Below are 26,338 nucleotides of genomic sequence, written 5' to 3' on the forward strand. Positions count from 1 at the left end.
AGAAAGCCAATGGCATCCTGGCTTGTATTAGAAATAGTGTGGCCAGCAGAAGTAGAGAGGTGATTGTCCCCCTGTACTCAGCACTGGTGAGGCCACACCTTGAACTGTGTCCAGTTTTGGGGCACGTCAGTATAAGAAAGAAATCAAGGTGCTGGAGTGAGTGCAGAGGAAGACAACAAAGGTGGTGAAGGGCCTGAAGAATAAATCTTATGAAGAGAGATTGAGGGAGCTGGGAGTGTTTAGTTTGAGGAAGAGGATGCTGAGGGGAAACCTCATCACTCTCTATAACTACCTGAAAGGACATTGTAGAGAGGCTGGTGCTGGTCTCACAGCAATAGAACAAGAGGGAATGGATTCAAGCTGCAACAGGGTAGGTTTGAACTGGACATTAGGAAAAACTTTTCCACAGAAGGAATGGTCAGACACTGGAATAGGCTGCCCAGGGTGGTGGTTGAGTCACCATCCCTGGATGTGTTTAAGGTTTGTTTAGATGTGGTGTTGGGGGATATGGTTTAGGGGAGAACTTTGTAGAGCAGGGGTGATGGTTGGACTCGATGATCCTGAGGGTACTTTTCCAACCTGAGAGATTCTATGATTCAATAATGGCCCTTGGAGTAAGTTTCTGTTTGTGGTGTTCTATTTTCAGTCTTACTCAGTGGATGATAATGCCTAAAACCCAAAGGAAATTGGGAGCTCCTTTGAAGTCAGGAGGAAATCCCAATTAAAAAAAAAAAAAAAAAAAGCAGCCACTGGGGAGTAAAGTAGATCTTTTAATAACCAAATGTGAATGTTTTGACTTGCAAATTCTCAGTCATCTAACTGGCACAGTGCTGCCACACCTCGATTTATCCAGTGTTTCTGGGGCTTGTCTGAAGGGAGTTCAATTGAGAGAACATAGTTGGTTGAGTGGCCAGTGGTAGATAAGACACCTCTTCTTGCACTTGTCTTGTATACAGGGCATGAATAGATGTTTTCATGAAGAAATTTGGAAATTTCTCCAGGTTTTAGCCAAATTACAGGCAAAGGATCATAAAGGACTTTTGGAAGTGATTCTCCAATTACCGCGGATTCTCTATCCCATCGTGCACCTTCCAAAAAAAGTCCTCTCACATAAGCCCCATCTTCTGGCATTTTCTCCATTGTCTGCTCCTGCTTCATCACCTAGAATGATTAAATCATTTAATTCTTATCTGGAGTATATTAAATCCTATAAGTGATGGTCTGAAATCATTCCTTTAAATTTAATTTCATTTGCAATTAATGAAATTATTCCTTGCTGCCCCAGAATGTTCTAAGCTTTTAAAAAAATAACAGAATTCCTTGGCATTTTCTTACCTCAAATTCAAATCCAATTCCATCAATTGGGATGGTGTATTTTCTGGCATAGTTTTGTAAAACGCCGGTCAAAAAAGACTGAGTGAAGAAGAATCCTGACAGCCAGAAGACTGTGGGTGGCCCTTTTTTGACCCACTCCTAAATATATTAATACAGAAAAAAAATGTGAGGAAAAAAAAAAAAGAACATTCTGTGACAATTCACTGTGAAAGGGATCTCTTTTCAGATACACTTGAACAGCACAATGAGGTCTAAAATTTGATGGGGCTCTGGGTACTACCATATTCTATAAGATATAGGGCTATTCTATACTGTTCAGAGACAACAAATCACAGAAGACAGTTATAAGGGCAACAAAAATAGTCATTCTGAAACAACCAGAACTCAGCCCTACCAAGAAAGAAATTTCAGAAAGAAACAAGAACATTATGTTAAGTCTAGATTCTAGTCAGAAAATTAAAAAAAAAAAATTACTGAATCTGGACACTTTAATCAAGACACCCTCTTTTACAGTCTCATAAACATTTATCTTCTTACATGAAAAAAGGCCAGATTTTCTTACACAGTATCTTCACCAATGACTGTGAGGGCACTCACTACACTAGATCCTAGTAGAAGAAACCATTCCAGTACAAAGATGCCAGACAAGGAGATCCTGGGCCTGTTTCCTTGTTAGATATCACCAAGGCAGTAAGAAAAACAAAGTAAAATCAGAACGTCCTCACACTAAGTCATTTGGAGTCAAAAGAAGCTCATATGGTACCATGATCTAGCAAATGGGAAACCCTACTACTACTTATGCAAATCTTTCAGACACTTCTTTCTAGCTTTATCCTCTCCTGACTTTTATGGTGTTCCACTGTTTCTAAAGCATTCTCACACCAGTTCAGTGCCCTTTGAATGGGGAAATTATTAAGGGCAATGCAACTTAAAATGCATCTTCTAGAAGTAGAAAAATGGAAACTACCAAATGCAGTGCTGGATTAGTACCAAAGGATTATACTCACACCTCACCCTCACCCCAATTGCCCAGCTAACTCCAGTTAGCTGTTAATGCAGGATATATTTGATCATGAGTATGTTCAAGTAGCTCTCACACTGTAGCTATAGGGGTTCTGCTGAGGAGGAGAGTACTGATACACATATTACCCATTCAGCTGCTGAGTCCTTAGACCTTTTAGACTCAGTTTAGCATACCTGGAAGAAGGCCAGACGACAGAGGAGATCAGACACATAACTTCCTAGTGGCTTCAGTGATGGATAGGATTTGGCATCCCACATTGATGGCACTTTTCCTATTAGCATGCTGTTAAAAACATCTTCAAGTTCAGATGACATCAACACTTGGCCTTTAATGGCTTTACGTAAATTAATGAGGCTGCTCCGGATAACTTCAGTGAGCCTTTGGATTATGAAAAAAAAATTAATTAAAAAAGTTCTCATTATTGACATCTTATTACCTGGCTAAAGACCTTTGAGTCCAATTTGAATGAAGGGCCAATGAAAGCTTGTAAATGTCCTGTCAGAAATTTCTTACCTCACAAGTTATTAAAACTCTTTGGAAAAACAAAAGAAAAATACATGCACAGAAATGAAAGGAAGTGAATATTCCCATTCTGGACATGGGAAATCAAGTGATAAGAGCTTCAAAGGTTGTGACACTAACATAGTGTACTGTGAATACTAGGGACTGGGTATGACTGAAAAAGAGAAAAGGAGGCTGTCCCACCTCAACACAACAAACTCAAATCTGATTTAAGTTCATGCTCCAAGAATACAGGTACTATTTCTATATTCAGGTAGTCAGATGTGGTTTTCAAGTCTTTAATAAAGGCTACAAAACAGACTCTAACAACACATTTTAAAAGGCTTATAAGAGTTTAAGGCTTGCTAGTGGCTAGCACTGATGAACACAAGCATGTTTCAGTGTTAGCAGTGCTACACAGAACACTGAGCCATACCTGTTGAATCGAATTAGCTCTTGCCTAAGAACTGTGTTCATGGACTCTTCATAAAGTACTGGGTATGCCTTCATTACCTCTTCCATATCAAAGCTAGTTGGTAATTTGGAGAGAATGTCCTGTGCCAAATCTTCAACAGTTTCCTGAAATCACAAGTTTACAGTGATGAGAAATTTCCCTCTTTTTCACCTATTTTTATTCAGTAAATTCCACAAAACATTGTAGACGTTTTTATTTTTTCCTGTATAACCACATGGCTATTCTAGTCTATTTTACCAAAGAAATAATGCTTACATGCTCTTACTGTCTTTGTGCATCATCCTGTCTGTCTCTGCATGTCCCTGGTTGTTCCTTTTCCCCTCTCAATAGTTTCAAACTTGTTACTAATTTTGGTTTTGCTCACTAAAAGGTATTAAGTAACTTCTAAGAGAACTGGCATCAGTGTAGACAACCAGGATGAAGGAGAGAAATTCCCAACATCTTCACAACCAGGGCCCATGGAAGGGTAGATGACAGTGAGGGCTACGTCCAAGTGGTTCCATTCTACCAAATTGCCTCCCTTTTTCTGTGCCACACAGTTATGTGTCTGGGCCTGTAGAAACAGAGCAGCCAAGGGAAGGCAAAACCCTTTAAAAACCCAAGCACTTAATGAGTAATAACATTAAATGGAAGTGCCATAATACCACAGACTTCACCAGGAAGGTGACTTTTGCCTCTAATGGGCCTATATGGCTTGTCTGATGTCTGAATGACTTGATATAATTTTCTGGCACCCTAAAGTCTGTCTCTGAGTGAGAATGGCAGGGATGGTCACACAACCACTGCCATTTGAAGTCAGGCCAGTGCATGACTGTCATATTTTAAAACTGCCTCAAGATGGGTGTTATTTGAGGTGCTTTACCAGCTGTGACTATTAACTGTGCCCTAACTACAGTTCCTGTTGGAAGTGAGGCACTTCACTACTATTTTTAAAACAAAATATGAAAGAAACATTATTATTCAAACCACATGTTCTATCCAAACAGTTGGGGTTGTGTGGTATTGAGCTATTTGAATTCAAAGTCATTAAGGTATCTTCCATCTTTAAAGGTTCTTCTAAGCCAAATCTGCCTGCTACATTCACAACCACTACCAATGCCACAGTCATGTGATGGGAGGTGTTGGATTACTCTGAGACTTGGGGCATGACAAGAAAGGGCACCTTTCCAGAATGCAATTTGATCTTTCTTCCCCAGTTACCTGAGAGGACTTGCCACCTCCCCCTGCTACTCTAGGTAAAGTCAAGAGAATTCCTTGGAAAAGCTGGTTAGTCTCCTGGTTATCCTTGGTGATGTCTGCATTTTCATGAAGTCCAAACACTTCAGGGTGTGTTGTAATTGGTAAACTTTGTATGTATTCAATGTAAGACTGTAAAAGAAACATTTAGATACCAAAAATCATGCAATGCTCTAACAGATACCAAAAATCGTGCAATACTATAATAAAAAAATGTAAGTAAACCCAATTTGGAGAGAACCTTCCCATTTACTATCAAAAAGATTACTTCCCAGTTAAACGCAGCAAGGAATTAACTTAGTCCACAGAGTTAAATATAAAAGTACTAAATGATTCAAAGACTCACTGAGGAATGGTTCTTACCACCCTCACCTAAGTAGCAAGAAAAAACAAGAAAAAGGAACGTACATTAGAATATCCAAGGAAGCACAAGCAGGAATCACAGAAGAGGGTAGGATGCCATTTAGATCACCTGTACAACCACAGGCTACATAAACAGTTCATACTTTAGCACATTTGCTATCTCTATGCAGTTTTTAGAAGGGAAAAAGGGGACAAAAACTGAGTATATACCTGCCACTCCACCTCCTCATCCTGATCACTGCTCTCAAAGTGATCAAAAAGTTGTTTTCAAAGGCAAAAGTGGTTGCAAGAGAATGCAGAAGTACCCGGTGAATTCCTGAAATCTGACTCCTACTTGCTTTCTAGAACTGTATTGGAAACCTGCACAGGGGTAGCTCTTTGCACCAACAAACATCAGAACCATTAGGCTGTGTTAGATATTAAATACCAGATTCATATTTCATACATCAGATTATTCTGGCATGGCTTTGTGATCTTATGCTTTTTGTTTTCTGTTTGTTGTCTTCAGCATATCAAAGCACAGTGCAGATAAGGTTTTCCTAATAACTCAAAATTTGCATCTGTTATCTTCTCACCTCATATGGACCATGTGGTGGTATGTAGTAGTCATCTCCAGCTGCAAGCATATACTTGTCCTGCACTATATCCTTGCTATAGATTATGGAAAGAAGGGATAGAAGAAGACGCCTGTCTTTATCATCTGTTACTCTGCCTCCATAGTTACATTCCCCTGGGAAATGACAAAAAAACCAGGATGAAATATTGTAAGCTAATGAACAAATAAAAACTGCTGTGCAATAATGTAGAGCTCCACTAAGTTGATGTTTGGAAGCTCCAGATCTTTAAAGTTTTCAGGTTTTACACTTCAATTGATTCAATGGAAATCAGGCACGCTAACACCTTTGGAACTAAAAGTGAAGTTTGTGGGCCCTGATGATGAAAGGTTTAGGTAACACTATGAGTTGTCCTGAGAAACTGCTACTCATGCCACAGTAAATAATCTCATGTTTTAAATGCTACCTCTTTTGCTTGAAATTCTTGTAAGAATTTTTAGAACTGTCAAAATCTGAACAGTGCTCTTCTTGTCCCATTACTTTAATGCAAACTTAATGTGATTACATATATATATAGTAGAAAATAAGGGATGACAAACATGCAGTACCCCTATGCAGGAAGAGTTAGAGACATTTAAGTAATGGGCAAGCAATGAGGGAAGGTTCAGACTGATATAAAGAACAGAAAACAGCTAAAAGTTCAGTTATTACTTCAATCCTGACTCCCAAAATTCTCTTTCACAAGGTGAACAATAATATTAGCAAAAATCAAGAATTATCTTCATAAGGTTGACAAAAGTGGTGCCAAGAGGCAGCTATCTTGCTGGAGAAAGAGAAGTAAATAGCCACACCAACCAAGTTATTTACATAGGTCAAGACCTCCTGATTTAAACTGAGGAGTATTCTCACATCCTCTGGCAAACTGCCAATGCTTATTGTGTCAGGATCATATTGATCAGCTAAGGTGAAACAGAGGCCACTGATGTGAGCCAGTAGTAATTCTTCTCTCTATATATGAGCCAAGATAGCAATGATATCTGAAAGTTTCAGATCCAACTTGTCTGTATGTGGAAGGCCAAGAAGTTAAACCTGAACAGAATCTACTCACTTTGTCAAGAACTCATCAGTTTATCACCTTACCAGCTGAAAGTGGTCAGCAAAGTCAACACATGTTAGAGAGTGTAATGCCTGTACCTGTTAGGTATGTCAGTGCTTCAAATGGGATTTCTTCATATTCATTCAAAAACATCTGGATCTGTCTCATACTGATCCTGAGGTCGGATTCGTTGAACTCATATGGAATATTCCAGCCTGTTTAATTCAGAAAAGTTACACAGGGCACTGGTACCCTGTACTGCCAACCATGCTCAGGATACGAGGGCATTGGTACTATACTGCTGCTACAGAGCTGAAGATAATAGCTGCCAGACAGTAACCAGATGAAGCCCTGGAATTTACCAGGCAGTTTATTGCCAAGGGATACTATGAATCCGTAACAATGCTGTATCCTAAGGTGCTGTTACCCTTTTTTGTGTAATTAAAACATAAGCACACACTCCTGAAAAATTATTAAAAAATTAAATTCTATAATAAAAAATTACATTCTACCAATATACAGACCTACTTGGTACCTTCTGCTGTTCTATTGATATCTGGAGATGATGAGAACAGCAGTTCTCATTCATTGACTGATTTCTATTTTTAATCAACCAGCTGCACACTGCAGCTACATAAATGTTTCACACCAAGAAAACACATGCATGTATCTTTGATAAAATGAAGTATACACATAAATAACAAAAGCAGAGTATCTCCAATTATGTAAATTTAAAACAGAACTGGATTGAATAGTAAGAACTATAGTAATAAATTAATAATTTAGGAGGCTATATTTTAATGTAACTAATGTATAACATATTTACTGGGAAAACTGGTACTTTCTAGTATTTCCCCCCTCCCCCAAGGTAATACTTTTTGTTGCTTCCAGAGTAGTTTTGCCTGAATAACAGAAAATAAAAGCTTTTAAACTGTATTATGTTCAGTGCAAATACAGATTAGACTCTGTATTATCACTAACAACAACACTTCCTTTTTACAGAGAGGCTCCAATAATGCATTTAAAAGTATTAACCTTTTTGAAATGACCAGTAAAATAATCTAAACTTACCTAGTGGGCCAAAGTTTCTCCTTTCTTGCACAATAGCATGAAAAAAGCAAAGGCCAAACAGCAGTTTTTGCCAAATTTCTGCCTTTTCACAACTGCTAAAGAACACGGGATCAGAAATGGGGTCATTGAAGTATGAACGAAGGAGGTTTGCTCTAACTCCTTTTGGAGGCTCATTTGTCATCTTGATGCCATTCTGGAGGATACTAACAGGAAACTTTTCTGATGGATAACTGGTTAACCATAGTCTGAAAGGAATTTTATAGAACATTGTAAAAAAAAAAATCATCAATACTGATCTGCAGAAGACTAAGTTTTATTACTTGTTTAACATCTAAATTTTGTCTAAAATGCAGCATAAGGTAGATTATTTTTGACAGGTAGAAAAGATAACATCCTAATCAGGTATGTTTATTCTATGAGTGCACCAAACAATATATATATTATCTACACAAAATAAGTTTCATTTATTTTTTCTAGTCAAAAAAGAGATATGCCCATTAAGAAGAATAAAATATTAGAACTCCTACCTGAACCTATCATTGGTGTTCTCAGGCACTATAACTTCCTCACAGATTTTTTCCAAAGTAGGCATCCAACTAGTTGCAAGATGGCAGTTTTGTAACACCACCCAAGTTCCACGAGAAATACCCTCATGAATCATTTGTGCTGCTATTGGGCCTTGCCCCTGTCCAAGTGAAATAGTCTGGATGTTTGTGCCTCCCATGCCAACATCATCAGCAAATTTTAGTAAACCTGTGATGGCAAGTTTAACACAGGCAAACAAAGACAAAGTCTATTAGGAAGGAGATCTAAATATTAGATTAATCTTTTTATAATGTAAAATATTAAAAGTGCAGAAGTAAAAAAATAGTTTACCCGACTGAAAAAAAAAATAACAATACCTCAAAAACCCAGAAGTAGTACCAAGTGCTGCATCAGTCACTGTGTTTCTGAGTTGAAATGTAGGTGTATAACACCATACTTTAAAAAGTAAAAAACCTAGCGAGGTTAAATACCTGTACTCTCCTTTAGCTCTGACTACTCAGTTCCTGGAAAACCATCCTTATGGTATGGCTCCATACTACAATTCTTTTGCAAGAAAACCAGGCTTAAAAATAATCTATAAGCTATTTTTTAAAGGACATTTAACAGATGTAGTTTTAGGTGTGGTCATATGTACCATTTAATTAGTAATTGAGAGGGAGGAAATTTTCAGGAGGAAGAGCTGTAATAAAGACTAATAAAGTCCCAAGAACCCAATGAAAGAATGCTAAGGCAGACATAAATTACATGCTGGTCTGGGTGTTACAAGCTGTTAGATCCCTAAATTGCTGCTCAGAGACCTACACATTAAATCACCCTCTTTAATCACATTCCATCTAGCAATTTTACTACCATCGAAGATATATGAGCAGATGCAAACGTTTTTGGTATTCCATCATTGCTGTATTGTACTTTAAAGACACTCCAAAGACAAAATGAAGGGGCCTACACAATCATCAATTTAGTCTCACTCAGTGTTATTTAACCCAATAAAAAAAGATTTTTACATGTCAAACTCACCTGCCATAGGATCAGCACCTGGTGATAATATAAAAATCAAAGGGGTACAACAACTTGAATCACTGTAACTTTTTCCCAGATCAAAAGTGGGAGGTTCAATAAAAGTTCTTCCCATATTTTCCACGATGAAGTCCTGTACTGCTGGAATAATTTTGTCAGGTCTCAAACACCTGAGAATAACCATGCGATCTAACCCTGCCAGCGTGCTCCATGTATCTGGGAAGGCTTCTTCATGGGGTCTTACAGAGTCATATATTGGTTTCCACTTTGAAAAACTCTCTTTTACATGTTCCATTAGTCCACTGAGGTTTGTCAGATTAGATGCACGTACTATCTCAGCCCACGATTTGTCAGACAGCCAATCTGGAGCTGGATTGGGGTGAGGATTATCAAGGGCAACACCTCCTGTCAGTAGAAAACGCCAAACCTCATCATCTATTAGGCCTTTTCCCTTCATAATGCCAACTGTCAGAAGGAAGGAGAATAACAGCTTATCCTTTTCAAACAGTGAACGACAGACATTATTATAGATGCTTACAGTGAAATGATCAATTATATTCTCAATTCTCTTTTCTAGATCTTCACTCTTTTCACTTTTAGCAATAGATTGAACATACAAGTTAATGAACCAAATCAATGAATACTGGTACATAGGCTCAATGTTTGCCAGATCAGAGATGCAGAAGAAGACAACAGCTGAATGAACAGCAACTGGCTTATACCCCAGTCGAGTGGAATCTATTTCCTCTTCAGTTGCAGTGGCAATTTTTTGCTTTTCAGAGATTTCTTGAGATAACTCTTTGGATGAAGACAAAACATTAATTGCTGTTTCATCTTCCAAGATGTTTCCTTCTGAACTGGAAAGAACCTCCAGGATTTTATCTTCTATTTCCTTTAGTTGTTTCTTGTTGGCTGCACTTTCTATAATCAGCTGATTTTTCTTTTCTTCCAGCTCAGGCTTTTCCTTTGCAGCTACAATTCCAAGAAGCTGGTCCTGAAGACCCAAAGGAGTTATCATAAAGTTGAGTAAACAAACTTTCACAGCCACTTCAGGGAGATAATGAGGGTTTCTTAAGCGGGTTGTCATGTAAAACCTGAAATCTCTCGAATATTCAATGATATTTTCCCCTAATTTCATGTATTCTACCCCTTGCTGTTTGAATGTTAGCTTTAATAAAATTGGTTCTATGAAGGCATCTAGTTCTTCACCAATATCTTCCAGCAAGACTGGTGTTCCAAGCTGAATAGCATTTTCTAATGTCTTCACATATTGTGCATCAGATAATTTGATAACTGACAGGGTGTTATTTTTCTCCATATTTTTTACCCACTTGTTAGCTTGCCTTTGAGGATCTATCATTAAAGCCCATCTTCTTGAGTTAGACACAATTATGCCATTGTCAACTGAAAAAGAATCAATTGGCAATCCAGCAATCTGCCATGCACGGGTTTTGACTGGATCCCCTAATGTATTACTTAAACTAAAATCACTGGAGCAGGGGATGTTCTTTTCAATGCACAGATCCTGCCACTGCTTTTGACATCTCAGGCGGTAATCTACAGTAAAGGCTCCCAAATAAGCCACAGTCCCTGATGATAACAACACATCTCCTACTAGGTCTGTGTACCGGATTCCCAACAACCTTGCAGCTTCTGTCCACCTCTCTTTCTCTCCACCAAGGCCACTGATCAGCTGCTCAGCCCTCACAAGCTTTTGTGAACAGAGTTCAATATTATTTTCTAATTCTGTCTTCCGGTTATTCATGCGCTCAAAATCATCATTCAGAGCTTGCAGACGATCAAGTAGCTCCTTCAGTTCTGCTTGTTTGGTTTGCAGCTTCTGCATTTGGACATCCAGAACCTCTTCTGCTTCTTTCAAACGTTCACGCTTTGGGGCAACCACTTTTGCCACACGGTCATAGACTTCCATGGCTCGCACCCATTTGCACAGCCCCTCACAGGCAGATGAGACATTTTTAATGACAGCTGGCTGAAAATCTGGATGATCAATAAATTTCTCTCTAATTCTTTTCATTATAGCAGGAGGAATATTATCCTTGTCATACGTCTTCAAGCTCTCAAGGAATTTCAGATCTCCAAGTATCTTTCTAGACGGTCCCCAGTAGTCTTCCACCATTTTACCTATATTGCAAATAATAGTAAAATCAGGCCTGAAGTATGTATGTTCAAAGTGAAAAAATACCTGACACTAAGAAGAATTAACATCAATGATTTTGCAGCAGAATTTTTACTATGCATAGTTTGGGAAAGTCATTACCTAAAGAGATTCAGCAGGAACTTTGGCATCACTACTAGCCTATGTCATATTTATTAATTATATATTAATTATATATCTAGCAAGAAAAATAAGGGGAAAAAATTACAGTCTGGCTTAGCATAGTTTATCAGATAAATCAGAAACAATGTGACAACATTCCTTCCTAATCTAGGTAAGACAGTTTTTGAAAGACATTTAGAGAACTCTCATTTTCAGTTATGAAGAGTTGAACTGTGGAACCATAAGGCAGAAGGAGAAGGTTTCTTTCCTTTCCTACCTTTCAGGTCCTGTGCAATGCCACAATAACAATATAATTGCACAGAGAAAGAGCTTGTTAGAGTAATTACCTATGGCTGAGGTTTAGTTAGAACTCTGTCCTCCAGTATGACTGATAAGGTTTGGTAGCAGAGATCAGAGGGGAAAATATAGGTGAATGGTGCACACCAGCTCCCAGAGTTCCTCAAGGCAATGCAAATTTCAAGACTGGATCAAAGCAAGCTGAGGAGCTAACTTTGTGTTGGTGACTGGGGTCATATTGACAAAGTTTGTACAACAGTGCCAAGCAAGTGCAATAGGTTACAATGCCAAAGGCAGCTCTTATCCATTCAGCATAGCTGGAAGTCATTGCTGGCAAAATGCATGTTTAGTGCACGTGGTGCATGTTCACACCAGTAGTAGTTCACTAGCACCACACAGCAGTACCCCAAGCATTCCTAGGGTATAGATAACAAATATGGCATCATTACCACTGCCACTTGGATCAGGCTTTCTTTCTGGTTTACTCCCCTTCATGACACAGATACTCTCCATGACAAGCTTAACAGGACCAGGTGGATTCTGCATGGATTTCACAAGAGAGATGTCTGAAGGATTCAGAGTATCAAGAGCTGCAAGTGCTGCCTCCAAAGCTGGCATGGCCTCAGCAAGGTCTCCTTCACATTCATCCTGTTAAAGACATTGGGCAGAAGCCTGTAAACCTGGAACCTGATTACCCCACTCCAACTACCTAATAAAAACTCTTTACAACATTATGTTTCATGGAAAGAAAAAATACTTTCACAATTTGTCTGTGCAGTTTAAAGAGGGAAGGTTTGTATAGAATTTAGTAACTTCCATAAGCTGAACTCATAGCTGAAAAAGCCAGACAAGCTGTCAAGATCAAAGTCTCTCTGGTCTGACAAAGAGAATTAAAATGCAGGTTAGATACAGTTCCTAGAATTTAAGCTACACAGTATATATTTTTACCTCATTGGCACTTTAAGATTTAACTTTATTATGTACCCAGATCTCAGTAATTATGTAGCTTGTCTATCACTGACATTTCCAACTAAAAATATTAATGACTTGTGCCACTTCCCATGGGAAATCCTGTGCTACAGACCTCTGGCTATGGTAACAGCTCTTAGGTTATGCCTAACAGAACACCATGGAGCTCTGTCAGATTGGCTCATCTAACTCTAAATGAACTGTCCTTGGGCCTGCAAACAGTATAGCCTAATTATTTAATCTGTGGAGAAGAAGAATATAGTTCAGAAATTAGAACTATACAGCTTTTGGGATGTGAACTAGAAAGGAAAGCTACACAGTACTGTGAGATCATGTCATATTCTAACCAGACAAAATTTACCTGGTTTATATCAGGAACCTGTCATTCATCATCTCTTGCAATTTTGTTACTTTAAGAACTGGGATGATTCCATTAACATTTCATCACAATTCCCATTTCTTTGGAAAGACCTGGAACCCCTCATGCTCCAGGCTCAACATCTTGTACACTACCTTAATAGCTTTAGCAACAGCTGCTGCTTCATTAGCCTCTTTCTCATCTGCTGACACTAGTTCCTTCTTTGCATCTACTTCAGTTGTTTCCTTTTCAATCTGGACCATCATTTTGTCTGTTTCTGCAGAAGTTTGAATCAGTTCTGGCTGAAGGTCAGTCAGTTCTTTCTGCATCTCTGAAACCTGATAAATGGGAAATTGAGAAGAAATTTGTATGACATCACATGCACTTCACATTTTGATATCTTAGAAAGATGAAAAGACACTCATTATATTAATACAATCTGAGAAGGGACATTTGATCTAAATATTTATTAAAATAGTTCTCTAGCATATTTTTCTAGAAGTTACTTTTTGAGTAGATTTTTAAGGATTATTTTTTAATCAAAAGCATGCACTATACTTGCTTTTACATTCTCTACTGAAATTCAATAATAAGAAATAAATTGATTAATTGAAATTTTTTCCTCACAGTTAGTGTCAGTTTATGGAACCACAAATAATCCTTCATTGCACAGGTAGAAAACAAAATCCAAAGGACACCTGGAAGGTAACACAGAACTAGCAACAGCAACAGCTGAGAACTGGATGTTCTTCACCCATAAAGTATCTGGAGACTCCTTTACTTTGTATCTTGGACAAATCAATCCCTAGATCATATGGTTTAAAAAATGGGTGATTTGCCTGGAACCTAACAGATTTCCTACTGTGAATCTACTTAGGAATTAATCTTTATTACTGTCTAATGATATTCTTCAACTTGTCCCCTATTTTGGAAAGGGTAGTAGGTACTAGGATGCTGAGGCACAGATTCTCCATATAGGGTTTTGAGAAAATAATGACATTTATAAGGTTTATTCCTGAATTAATAATTTAATGAGTACCATCAGTTTCATGTAGCTTTCTATTAAGTGTTATAATCTTGTGGAAACTACCACAATTTCCTAAAATGACTAAGCAGTAACCAATCTAACTTTTGCCACCGTCTTTCTGTAGAAAATTATCAATAATATCATGAATATAGTGAAGAGGAAATTTAGTAATTTTTATTTTTATAAGTTTTAATCAGCTGATACAGATCCCATACTAAAGTAAGCACATGACACTGTGTTTTTATCTGAACCTTACTTGTGAAGATGCAAATTCCAGCTTCTGAAGTCCGGTAAGATACCGAGTTCTCATCATGTCAACTTCCTGCCTTTTCCTGTTCAGCAGTGTCTTAAAGGTAAGAATCAGTTCCAGATATGAAGTTGGTGTCACATAGTTGTGTCTTCTCAGTATGGTGAAATAGTCGATAGAGAGCTCCCTCACACTTTCGTGGAAATATTTGCACATTGACACCACCCTAGAGAAAATTTTGCCACATTACTATGAAAATACAATCTGTCTTTATGTTAATTATGAGGAAATTACTCTAAACTTATGAAATTACATTAATGTTAGTGAAGGCAGAATTGGTTTTTTCCCAATTATAAGAAATATTTTAGATTACTTTTGAAGAACAGCCTGATTTTCAGAAACATCAGACAGATATATATCTACATATCTTTGAACTGCACTGAAAGCTCAGAGTTGGCTTCACTTTGTCCATTTACATGTACAGTTTCCTGATAAAGTATGTTGGGGGCAAGAAGGGAAGACTAACAATTATTTGCTTCATATGTTCTTTATATACAAACTCATACTCTTTTCTAACGTCATCGTCAAGTTCAACATCCTCTAAAAACTTGTTAGCAACCATTTCCAAAGCATCTGTAGGCCAGGTTTGGAACCAATCAATGGTGCAGCAGTTTATCAGTGATGGGAACATCCGTAATCGATTCCGAAATGCATCTCCAATAGGACTCATGGCTAGGGAAAAAAAAAACATTGTTACCTGAGTTTGCAGTTAGGAAGCAAAACAAGCTAAGTCTAATAAAAAACATTCCAAGAAATAGCACATTTCATACAGACCTAAGACAATATGCAAATTTTTCTTCACCCTTTCAATAAAGAAATTGTACATAGCAACGGGGGAGGTTTCAATTTTCTTGTTCTCCATCCTTGCTGCATTTTGCATTTTCTCAGCAATTTCAGCTTTCTCATCTGCTGGAAAGATACTAGGCACATCACCAGTATTTAAAAGCATGTTGACATCTTCTACAAATGCTTCATCCTTGATCTGATTATCACAGAACAGAAAGGAAATATTCTTGTTCTCAACACCTGTTTTCACCATGACTTTCTTAACATCATCTTTCCATTCATTGATTCCATAGGACTTTGTAATTTCAATTTGAAAGAGTTCAAAGGTATTCATGAAGGTGGCCAGCTTGGTAGCACTCTGTCGACCACTCCCACCAATCCCCACCAGCAACAGATGTCCATTATCCTGCTTCAATACCCTGCATATCCTTGAGATATGCTCAATAGCAAACTTGAACATAACTAAGGGCATTGGTGCCTTGCTCATATTGTTGTATTCCTCCAGGTAGTGTTCCATCACGGCTGTCAGTTGCTGCAAGTCTGTGATTTCATCGTACACTTTATCACTGCTGTCTGGCAGGAAAAAGTCCCCAAAGAAGAGGCTGCGAATATTATCATCAGAGACTTTTCCTGTAGGTGAGAGATGACCCACTACCTACAGAAAAGACAAGAATCAACAGATCATTCAAATTATCAAAGAATTATTTTCCCTAAAGTGATAATCATTGACTACAGAGTAATAATACTGTGAGAAAGACTTTTCCAGCTGTTCTAGTTACTACACACAAAAGCCACACCTAGTGGTGAATATGCTGCATCTTGACATGGAAGTTTCCACAGAAATTTACTCCACAGAGAAATTATGCTATCAAATATAGGACAAGTTCCCAAAAGGCTTCTCAGAAAAGTACCCACTGCTCCCATTGGCTCCTCCAAATATTAACTTAAACAAAACAGATAAATATTGTGTAAGATATTTATTCTAGTTAGTCCTCTGTACCAACACCAAATTGTTGTGAATGATTCTGATATAAAGCAATTTGTACTAACTTGACTAAGCATATGTATGATGCTCAATACTGAATAGACCATCCATATTTTTTAAATGTACTGATAATTAAAAATGTGTCTGATACAAAATGCCATCTCTGTGACTAAATATTTTCGAAAATGCATCAATGCCATTCTTCATCCCAGAACAGTCCCCAAAAATACCTTATCCAAGCTCTGATTGAAGGTATTTGATGTTGCCTCTTGTACCAGCTGAAAGAACACATTCCTGTCCTCCTCATCAATTAACCGATCATAGAACACTCGGTAAACCTCATGAATCCAAAGTCTGATTAATTTATCTTCGTCCTGAAAAAGTAAACACAAGAAAACAGACAACTACATCTCCAGCAGGATTTGTTGAAAAACAGACTGATAGAAATGTCCATCTGGACCATGCTATATCTTGTACTAAACTCAGTGGGAATCTTTCCATTCCAAGCCATTCAGCACATGGCTTGGCATCTGCTAATTTAACTGGCTCCCTCACCTAGTTACCCATCTTGTCCTTCCTGCCAATACAAATGGGATGCTTCTGTCAAAGTGTTTTCTTTACTGTATCAAATCTCCCTACCCTTGCAACATAAATTAGTGAATAAATCTTTCAAATGTATGGCTCATGGGCTTTAACCCAAGCCCTGCCCAAAACTCTTGCTAGCTAAGATTTTGCCTGAAGAGCTTGCAGCTGTTTTTTTCTGTTTCTGCACCAAAAGCACACCTTCAACAGAAATAATTTTTAAAATATTCCTTTAACTTGACATTCCACTGAAAATGGATGAAAAAAGTAGAAGAATTAAAATCATGTGTACCAGTATTAATTTGTAGTTTGTGACAGTAGGCAAACTCAAGGCTGAATTATTCAGTCTTGCTCACTGAAGAGCTTGCCAGTTGCAAAAAAGAGATAATGAGTCTTTTCCCACATTTGTTTCTTTTGTACATTAAAATTTCAAGTTGAAGAGAAGGGATTGTCTAACTTGATGTACAGGCCTTAACACATGGGCCTTGGACTGTAATACATATTAAAAATATTAACAAAAATGACAGTAGTGTCCTTCAGGGACAGACAGAAAATACACAGCAAAGTATTCAGAGACTATCCTCATTTTAAAGCTTGTAAACCTATTGTATTTGGAGATGTTCAATTGTATTATAATAATAATTTACTTTTTACATTGCTCTTTCTTCCAGCAATGTAATTAAACCACAACTTACTTTCAAATGAGTGTGTGGACAGAGCAGCACTCCTCTAATAACCCTGGAAAAATCCCGTAGATTAAAGACATAGTGGGATTTTGAAGGAGTTGGGAGAAAATTAGCAACTGCAGATTTATAAATTGCCATTGTTGCTTGGACCATCACGTTCCCCAGCCTTAAGAAGGAAAAGAGACACAATTTTAGCTTCTGCATATAAACCACAGATAAAAGATTACCAAAGTGCTACAGGAAATATTTCACACTACCTTAGAAACGCAGGTTCAAAGCCTTTGCTGAAGTGCCAGTCAGCAACTGCAGTAAAAATCCTGGTTAATATGTCATCATCAAAAGAACAGATAGATACAACGTTCAAGTGCCGTGTGAAACGTCCTGTAATACACACAGAAAGATGCAGAAAGATGTAGGAAAGTCAAAACACTTCCATTTTTCAGTTAGCATTTTCTAGAGTGTTCACTGACACTTGAACCATGTTTTAATATGGCTCCAGCTCCACAATTTTGTTTCTGACAAATTTCTGTCTCAGCAGTGATGCAAAATGAACACAAACTGTTTTCTATTTTATATCAGTAGTTGACTTACAATATTGTTTAATAAGAGAAACACAAATCTCCATCATAACAAGGCCACTATAATCCAGATTTACATTTCAGCTCACATTAGCCCTGTTGATTGTTACATCATACAGTAAAACTTCACAAAATTAAGTCTACTGCTATTGGCCTGCACATGAAAAAATTCAGTCTATCCAATAGTAAATTTTACAAAGCCTCCTCAGAGCACATATAATTATACCTGTGTTAGACTGTTTATATGAAGCAAGGTAGCATAAAGTGCCTTATAATAGGGTAGCTGTAGCTACATTAGCACTTTTACTGACATAAATTTTTAATTAGAAAATATAATAATCCTCATTGTGATGTGACAGGAATCATGGACTTGCAGGCAACATGCTTGGAAGTGAATGCAGACAGCCTATCTCAGCAACAGGAGATAAAATTTCAGAAGAGAATTGCCACAAAGACTTGGCAAGATGTATGCCCTCCTTTTTCCAAAACAAAGAAAATGAAAGAAGTGTCCAATTCTCTAACTGTAGAATTATTTTAATCATCTATAGTTTGAGCAATACTAAAAACTTTGTTTCTAATGCTGATTTCACTCCCTCTGTGGAAGGCACAGATTTGATCTTGAGCATGCAGACTTGTATTTGGAAAGATCCAGCAAGTACATTATCTGTAGGTTTACAGATGGTAAATAAATGTAGTTTGTCATCAGCAAAAACTGAACCTTCCTCTTCATTCCAATCAATTAGTTAACTGCTTGTAATATTAATTTCCTACCTGTAATATCATTCCGGCCTCCTCCAGGTGGACCCATAGCTGAAACAAACAGCACATCTGTGATATTAATCTTAGATGTATCTTTCTTGTCATACCAGTGACCATGATCAATCCATTGTCTGAGAAGCTCAATAGGTGGCTGGGCTCCATACACCTCCTTTGCAGGCATGTTTAGGTCATCTATGGAAAGTATAGGCAGTAGATTAAAAAACCTCAGTGCTTAGGAATTAAACGAGATTATATTTCTGAGGCATACTTAGGGATTATTGTTTGGCTTAGAGTGGATGGTGATTTGATTTGATTTGATTTCGTTTCACACTACAACAGCATGAACTATTCTGAAGGCAACCACCACTTACACAGTTAGAAACCTTTCAGCAGGGGGCAGTGCGAACCCTTCTTTGGGTGCCTGAGAAAAGGCAAGAGCACTGAGGCAACCCAAAATCTCTAGGCACAATTATTCTCTTCCTTTGCCTAAAGCCAGAATTAAAATACTATAAAAACCCAGAAAAAGCTGTCTTACCCACAAACATTATTGCTTTTTTCCCTGCAGGAGGTCCAAATAATCCTTTTTTTCTCCTGTCCAGCTTGGACATAACAATATCCTGGGTTTGACTAGCAGATGTTCTTGCAGAGAAGTTGATGAAGCTTGGGATGTATACTTCCTTTGGAAGTTGCAGTAGAAAACTATTTGTTATAGCTGATTTTCCAGTACCAGTGGGACCGACAAGAAGCAAAGGGACACTATGCTCCACATATGTTTTAAGGAAAAACATTTGTCTGGCAGTTTCCATTGTTGGAATGATCAGCTCAGATACCTGTTACACAGCAAAGTAAAAAAGCACATGAAAATTAAACATTTAATACCTTAATTGGCATGAATACTTGCAAGTTCAGGAAGACTGTAGCACAAAAAAAAACATTTTAAAAAATTATTTTCTCTGAAAACCTAGGCTGTGACAAGGTTCTGGGAGACAGTACAGCCCCACTTCTTGTTCAGTGTTTATACAGTAAATAGTACAACTAGTATTCCCTATATTATGGCTCATAGACAAGATATAATTCCTGGAAGAAGAACTGCAGGGTTAAGTATGGCTTAATTCTGTTCCCCTACTGTGCAAAGAGAAAGAAACAGAGCTATTATTTTCTATAATGAAAGACATCAATGTGAACCTTAGCATCTGGGGCAATAACTTGCTCTTCTTTTGTGATATACTCCATCCACATCTTCCACTGCCCATGCTTGTCAATATAGTAGTCATAAACACTCCCTGTTAATTGAAAAACACAACACAGGAAAATCCACTGATTAAAGAATGAAAAGAAACTTTAATCATTTCAATGTGATATGACCAACAGTCAGCTTTATGATAATTAAGGCTTTCTAGTACACAATATTTCCTGCTCCCCACCTTTATCATCTCCACATTATTGCAGGTCAGACTCAGCTACATTGTTTGAGTACAACACGAGGCATATGCTGCTCCTGGTTAAAAGAGCCAGGAAACAGCACCCAACCCTGCAGCCCAAAGCTTGGCAGCTGGTGGCTCTCCTGCAGACTTAACATCTGCCAGGAACAGCTCTTCCTTCAAGTGCCAAGTTTTCTTACTGCTCTAGAAAAGGCCAGGCAAGTACAGTTATTAAGAAGCACCTTTGTCTGGGAAACTATTGCCTCTGTTAAACTTCACACTTTCAGGGCATGGGTTTTCAGAATTCCTTCCCACTAGCAAGTCACGGTAAAACACATCAAATTTCTTTCTGCTGTCTGCATCGATGATGCCACCGACTGTCCAAACCAAAGAAAACAGGAAAAGCCCCTGCAGCCACATGATGATCTCCTGACTAGACATGCTTCTCTTCTCCTCTTCCTCGGGCTGCTTTATTACATCTAAAACACAGATTTTGGATTTCAGTTAAATGCCAGTAATAACCACAAACCCCAATTCAAAATAATTCTTGCAAAAGTATTCTGAGATAATTAGTGCAGTGTCTTCAGAAGAACAAAGCTAATAGACAGACTTAGGATCTTGTGTATGTAAAATACTGTTTACCACTTAAAAAAGAATCTACTAAAGATCTGAATTCTTTTCTTCCAGTGCTAGCAAACAGAAAGAAAAATATATAGAATACATTCACAAGATCATGTTTAGTGTTGTAATGCCAAATGTGAAAGCTCTTTACACTAGTCAAGGAATTATAACTAGTACCAACCAGTGAGAAAGGACATGTATTGAATGATCTCAACTGCAAGGAATTCCTCTGGTATTTCCTTGCATCTCATAACTTGCATCTTATGGCACACAGCAGGAAAAAAAAATTGAAATAAAAAGAATAAGGCTTAGGGTACTTACCAAGCAGACAATCATAGAGCTTCATCAAGCTATAACTCAGATGAATAGGGGACGTTTGTACAAAGGCTTTGCAATTTAAGTGAATAAAGTCTAAACAGGGCTGGACTAGCCACATAAACAAGCCATTGACCTACCAGGAGAAAAGGAAATTACTTTAAAATTGTTGCAGGAGTTGTCTCTTAATTGTCTCTTAAGAGACAATTACAAGATTTTATTGCACAATAAAATAAATCTTTAATAAATCTTTATAAGATTACAATCTTTATAAATCTTTATAAGATTAAAAGCTGATTCCCAACAACACCTACTTTTATTTGCATCTACACCACAGATACACAATACACAACACAAAGAGCTTTCATTCATGCAAGCAACCCAGCACACAGAAGACTTTTTAGCAGGGATTCATGGGGTGACTAAGGCTTTGAAGATCAAGCTGTTAATGATAATATTATTATAAGCATTTCTTAAGGTAAACTCTAGATGTCTTAGACAGAAAAGTTCAAATAATTTTGAGTCTTCCAGCTTTTCCTGCTTTGCATATCTAATATTCACAGCATCACCAGCTCTCAGGCACTTTCCTTCCAACAACATTTGACAGTGTAGCCCACTACAATAGCCCCCCTAAGGGGAGTTGAGACCTTCTAAATCACAAAAGTACTTCAGAAGGTTTTGATTCTCCATGCCTGCCTTCTAGTGGGCATCACCTCAAAATTAATCTTCTCAATTAGAGGTATGTAAAAAATTAAGAGTCCCACCATCTCTCGGTGTTCTTCCTCCAGGTTTGGAGGCAGTTTTTCCAAGTAGGAATCCTTCAGTGGCTTCCAACCTAACTGGTGTGAGTCCATATAGATCATACCACACCTGGGAAGAACAGACAGCTGTGGTACAGGAATAGATGTGCAAGGTGGGACAGTTCAAGTTTGAATGACTTCACATTACCTGCTGACAGTTGCTGGAGATGCCTCCTCTAAGTCTGCAGGCTCAAAGATTAAACTCATTTTTGAATTCATCTGAATTATTTCACCACTCATTAAGCACAGCTGGAAGAAGAGCATCATGTAAACACAATCTCATCATGTGCTGATCAGTCAAAGCAATGCCTGTCATAAAATCACTCAACATTCTATTTTGTGTCACTCTTCATTCACACATTTCTATTCTCACAAGGCATGATACTTAGGGACCTTGTCTCAACTTTCCCACATGTTACTGGTTTGCAGAGACACAGAGAACAATGCAGTTATGACCTGCAGCTTTTTTTTTCTTTTTCTTAGTTTATTTATTCACTAGGTAATTTCAGCAAGTTCAGTTTCCAGTTAGAGAACTGATTTCATGTATTTCCCTTTCCTGAGGGTCAATTAAAAAAAGCCTCAGTGAGCAACCTTATTTCAGTAACAAAGTAGCAAGACCCTTAAGGCTTCTAGGGAGAATCAACAGCTTAGTGTCATCTACTAAATCAATTCATATAACTGGGGAATAGAAAATACTTTCAAGCACTTCAGCCTTTCCTGAATCTCACATCTCCTTTGACTAACAGGCTACAACATTGCTACTACCAAAAGTATGTATTATTCAAGGACAATATTACTGGCAAAAAGTAAGTTATCTTTTTATTATCATAAAATAAAGTTACCTTTTTATTATCATCCAGCACAGTGTTCATGTTCTCTATCCAAACTGCATCCACTGGACCATCAAAAATAATCCACTTCCTATCATCTGTGGTAGAAGATGCTTGTTCCCTGAAGGCAGTTGCAAGAACTCCATCTGACCACTCATGACTTACAGGATCAAAACTGCCATACAACTGTCCCATAGTAACTGCTTTGGGATTAATAACCTTGTATTCAACAGCAAATTCATCCATGGATTTTGCTGTATGAAAAGACAAAGAGATGAGCTTCAGAACTGGACAGGTTAGTACTTCATTCAGCAACTGAAGTACAGAACAAGAAGATTCCTAAGGATCCTACTTTAGCTGCTCAAGGTGAAAAAAAATGATTCATTTGGCAGCTAGTAGTAGTAAGAAATTCTGTTACTTCTATGAGCAAAGTACAAAGTCCTGTGTGCAAAAGCACATGAAAAAAAGAAAAAGCAGAGCAGAATATATTTTATACATTTATGGGAGCTACTTACAATCTCCCTATCAGAGCTAGTTTTCTCAAAAGTACTATGCACAAATACAACACTTAACAAAATTAATGAAAGCATAAACACAAAATATTTTCAGAAAATATATCAGACAAAAATATTTTAATGAATAGAAACTTTTCATTTAAGAGTGCATAATATAGAACAATTAACAACCTGGGCATATCTCTGGAAAGGAAAAACATTAGTCATAGAATTAACTTCATTAATGAAATGTTTGTGGCTGAACAATGTTACCTGCATACAAATCACCAAGGGCTGCAGCTAGCACTTTGTATGAACAGGTTTTCCCACTCAAAGGTTCTCCAACAATCATGAAACCATGGCGCACCAGCATCATTTCATATACCTGTTTCACAGACAAGAGGTTGACTCTTTAACACAGCACAAAAGAAAGCATTACATGCATGAAACTACAGGACAAAATATGAGTCAAGTATCTGGGCTCTATTTAGGCTGAACAAAGCATTAACCAAGTGAACAAAGCATTAACCAAGTAAGAAGGTAGTCATATAACAGCAATTCTCACTGATACCATTTAAGAAGTCCTTGCCCCCAGCCATCCTCCCTTTCTCATGTCTAAGTTTAATCTCAGGCTAAGGATGATATTTTCAGGTTTATCTTAAATTCCTAACCAGGTAATACTACCTCTATTTAAATGAAAGATAAAGTATGGTTTTCAAAGCAGCATAAGTCTGGACAAAAGCCATAAAGCCTGAACAGCAGTCCCTCATGATCCTTCCCTATGTCACACATTTTTGCCCTTATCATTACACTGTCACCAGGCTGCACTACCCACAAGTGGAAAAAAAAAACCAGTTAAGCATTTTTTAAAAGGTTATTAGTACTAGTAAATGGCAGACAATGGCAACACAAAACTGGACGTAAAACACAAGCAAGGGTGACAAATGACACCCATTTCAAGACTTCTCAAGGAGATTGTGAGCAGAACTGGGAACAGAACCTATCTCCTAGTCCAGAGTTCTCTTCAGTAGATTTCACCATCTCAGCTAGTGAGAGATTGTTTAATTTTCTATCCTGAGCTATAAAACCTAAGATGTGATTGCACACGTAAGCTCCATCATAGGCTGGCTGAATTAAAAAAAAATCATTATGAGCAAAGCAGGCTACTACTCCATGATTTCCACTTCATAAAAATATGCTATATTTAATATTCTACTAATTATCATAGAAATTATTAGCTATTCATTCCTGACACAGTGAATGAAAATGTTTCTGCTCTCATGCTTATTCCCCAGAAGTAAGAATGTGAAAATAAACCTGAATAATTTTTTCAATGAACCAGGGGACTGGTTGAAGAGTCATCTTTTTAATATTTTCAGTCAGTGCCTGGACAAACAGGTCATAGTCAGGGGCAGGAAGAACCACTCCAGGAAACAGGTCAGATATGATCCCCTGTTAAGAAAAGGCATAAATAGCATTATTTAAACACCAAAAAGAGAAAGTTCCCAAAGCACACAAATCTAGAAGTAAAACAATATTCTTACAATCAACAGGAACTTAAAAGGAAATGTTCTTAGCTGGACAAAACTAACTTCTAAGCAAACTGTGGCCCTGAAAGTATTCTGTTTGCATGAGAAAGAAATGAGTGCTGGCATTTTCCAAACACACACTGATGTTGTAAAAGAAAGCATAACCTTCAGTGCATTTGCCCCAAAAGGTATTATAGGAAAAGATGTGCAAGTGGTTGAAAGATTTTCAGTGATGAAATAGAAGGGTATATGTTCTGAAATTCCAGCACAATGACTCTGTGTGTGCTTTTATGTCTTTAATATTGATTGCTCTGCAGCTTAGCATTGTCTTTATCTTCTGTCAAAGCAGCATGCAAATAGATACTTCAGCACTTTCATTCTGACTTCAAATCTTTATTTGATCATAATTTAGTTATCCATATTGCTTTTGCAGCACAAACTCAGAATGCAAACTTGGAAGAATGGTTTCCATGAATGACACAACACAAACTGGCTTTTAGGAAGATGTATGTTATGCACTTTAATTGCTGGGCCAACGTTAGGCTGTGACAGTATCATAAAAAATGTTGTAGAATAACTTAAAATCCATTATTGAAATTTTTGCTTTTCAAAATAATATCAGCAGAACCAGGCAGTTCATCTAGATCAGTGGTCTGAAATATCTCTGTACTAAGGTAGCAGCACCTAGATGACACTGTTCTAAACTAGGATAATGGCTTGTTTCTGTAGGTTGTTATAATGGACCTCATCATCACAAAATTGACACACTTTTTTACACACTGAAAGCTTACCTGGAACAATGGCACATCCTGTGACAAGAATTTGGCCAAGTTAATATCCAGCAAAGCTCGAAGTAGTAATACACTTTCATTTTCAGTTGGGTACTTCAGTTTTAAGTTTCCTGCTGCTGTCAGGACAGATTTGACAGCACGCATCCCATAATCATAGTGATGCTGAGATGACAGCTGCTCCGAGCACAAACGGTAAGTTGCAACAATTTTCTGGGCAAGACTGTGGATATTAAAATATCACAGGTAGAGTGAAAATATCTCACCATGAAAGGAAAATAATTTAAGTACCTATATACACAAAGTGACTGCACTGATTATCAGCCATATCAGCTGACAAGATGGCTCAAAACATCTAGGAAGCAAAACTTTAGATTATGACATGCCAAAGAATGTGTGTGCCATTTAGGAATTTTGTTTCATGTTATTATTCATTTTCCAAACAATCCTGTGTGTAGAGGGACATAACCATCAACATTAGGTGTTAAGTGCCTTCTAGAATACATGAATCAAACACATATATGCTGCATAAAGGAATGAGGTGTATCAGACTCAACTGAGGTAAGAAAATCAGCACGTCTTACCTTCGAGAGTCCAGAAAACCCATTGAATAAAGTGAGATTTCTCCAATCAAAGCATAATCTGGAACCATCATGGCAACTGTTCGGAACAGTGCCTGTAAGGAAAAAGGTAACATATAAGATTAGACT

General features: G+C 37.6%; 1 protein-coding gene across 1 annotated transcript in view; it reads right to left on the minus strand.

Moving 5' to 3' along the window:
* Positions 1-771: 771 nt before the first annotated feature.
* The window catches only part of DNAH3 (dynein axonemal heavy chain 3), a 49,817-nt gene continuing 24,250 nt past the window's right edge, over positions 772-26,338 (minus strand). The window contains exons 32-61 of the mRNA XM_030460033.1: positions 26,213-26,304; positions 25,632-25,851; positions 24,629-24,763; positions 23,585-23,696; positions 22,830-23,071; positions 22,136-22,236; positions 21,952-22,057; positions 21,194-21,323; positions 20,494-20,730; positions 20,016-20,113; positions 19,366-19,660; positions 18,843-19,022; positions 17,751-17,874; positions 17,503-17,659; positions 16,456-16,599; positions 15,229-15,895; positions 14,961-15,126; positions 14,404-14,620; positions 13,276-13,458; positions 12,243-12,441; positions 9,219-11,360; positions 8,183-8,408; positions 7,656-7,900; positions 6,683-6,799; positions 5,510-5,664; positions 4,536-4,703; positions 3,297-3,439; positions 2,533-2,737; positions 1,336-1,473; positions 772-1,161 (exon numbers count right to left, since the gene is read on the minus strand). Coding sequence (XP_030315893.1) covers positions 808-1,161; positions 1,336-1,473; positions 2,533-2,737; positions 3,297-3,439; positions 4,536-4,703; positions 5,510-5,664; positions 6,683-6,799; positions 7,656-7,900; positions 8,183-8,408; positions 9,219-11,360; positions 12,243-12,441; positions 13,276-13,458; positions 14,404-14,620; positions 14,961-15,126; positions 15,229-15,895; positions 16,456-16,599; positions 17,503-17,659; positions 17,751-17,874; positions 18,843-19,022; positions 19,366-19,660; positions 20,016-20,113; positions 20,494-20,730; positions 21,194-21,323; positions 21,952-22,057; positions 22,136-22,236; positions 22,830-23,071; positions 23,585-23,696; positions 24,629-24,763; positions 25,632-25,851; positions 26,213-26,304 — 7,698 coding nt within the window. The 3' untranslated portion in view covers positions 772-807. The remainder of the gene's footprint in view (positions 1,162-1,335; positions 1,474-2,532; positions 2,738-3,296; positions 3,440-4,535; positions 4,704-5,509; positions 5,665-6,682; positions 6,800-7,655; positions 7,901-8,182; positions 8,409-9,218; positions 11,361-12,242; positions 12,442-13,275; positions 13,459-14,403; positions 14,621-14,960; positions 15,127-15,228; positions 15,896-16,455; positions 16,600-17,502; positions 17,660-17,750; positions 17,875-18,842; positions 19,023-19,365; positions 19,661-20,015; positions 20,114-20,493; positions 20,731-21,193; positions 21,324-21,951; positions 22,058-22,135; positions 22,237-22,829; positions 23,072-23,584; positions 23,697-24,628; positions 24,764-25,631; positions 25,852-26,212; positions 26,305-26,338) is intronic.

Source organism: Calypte anna, chromosome 14, assembly GCF_003957555.1.
Source record: "Calypte anna isolate BGI_N300 chromosome 14, bCalAnn1_v1.p, whole genome shotgun sequence".
In the NCBI taxonomy this organism is placed as follows: domain Eukaryota; kingdom Metazoa; phylum Chordata; class Aves; order Apodiformes; family Trochilidae; genus Calypte; species Calypte anna.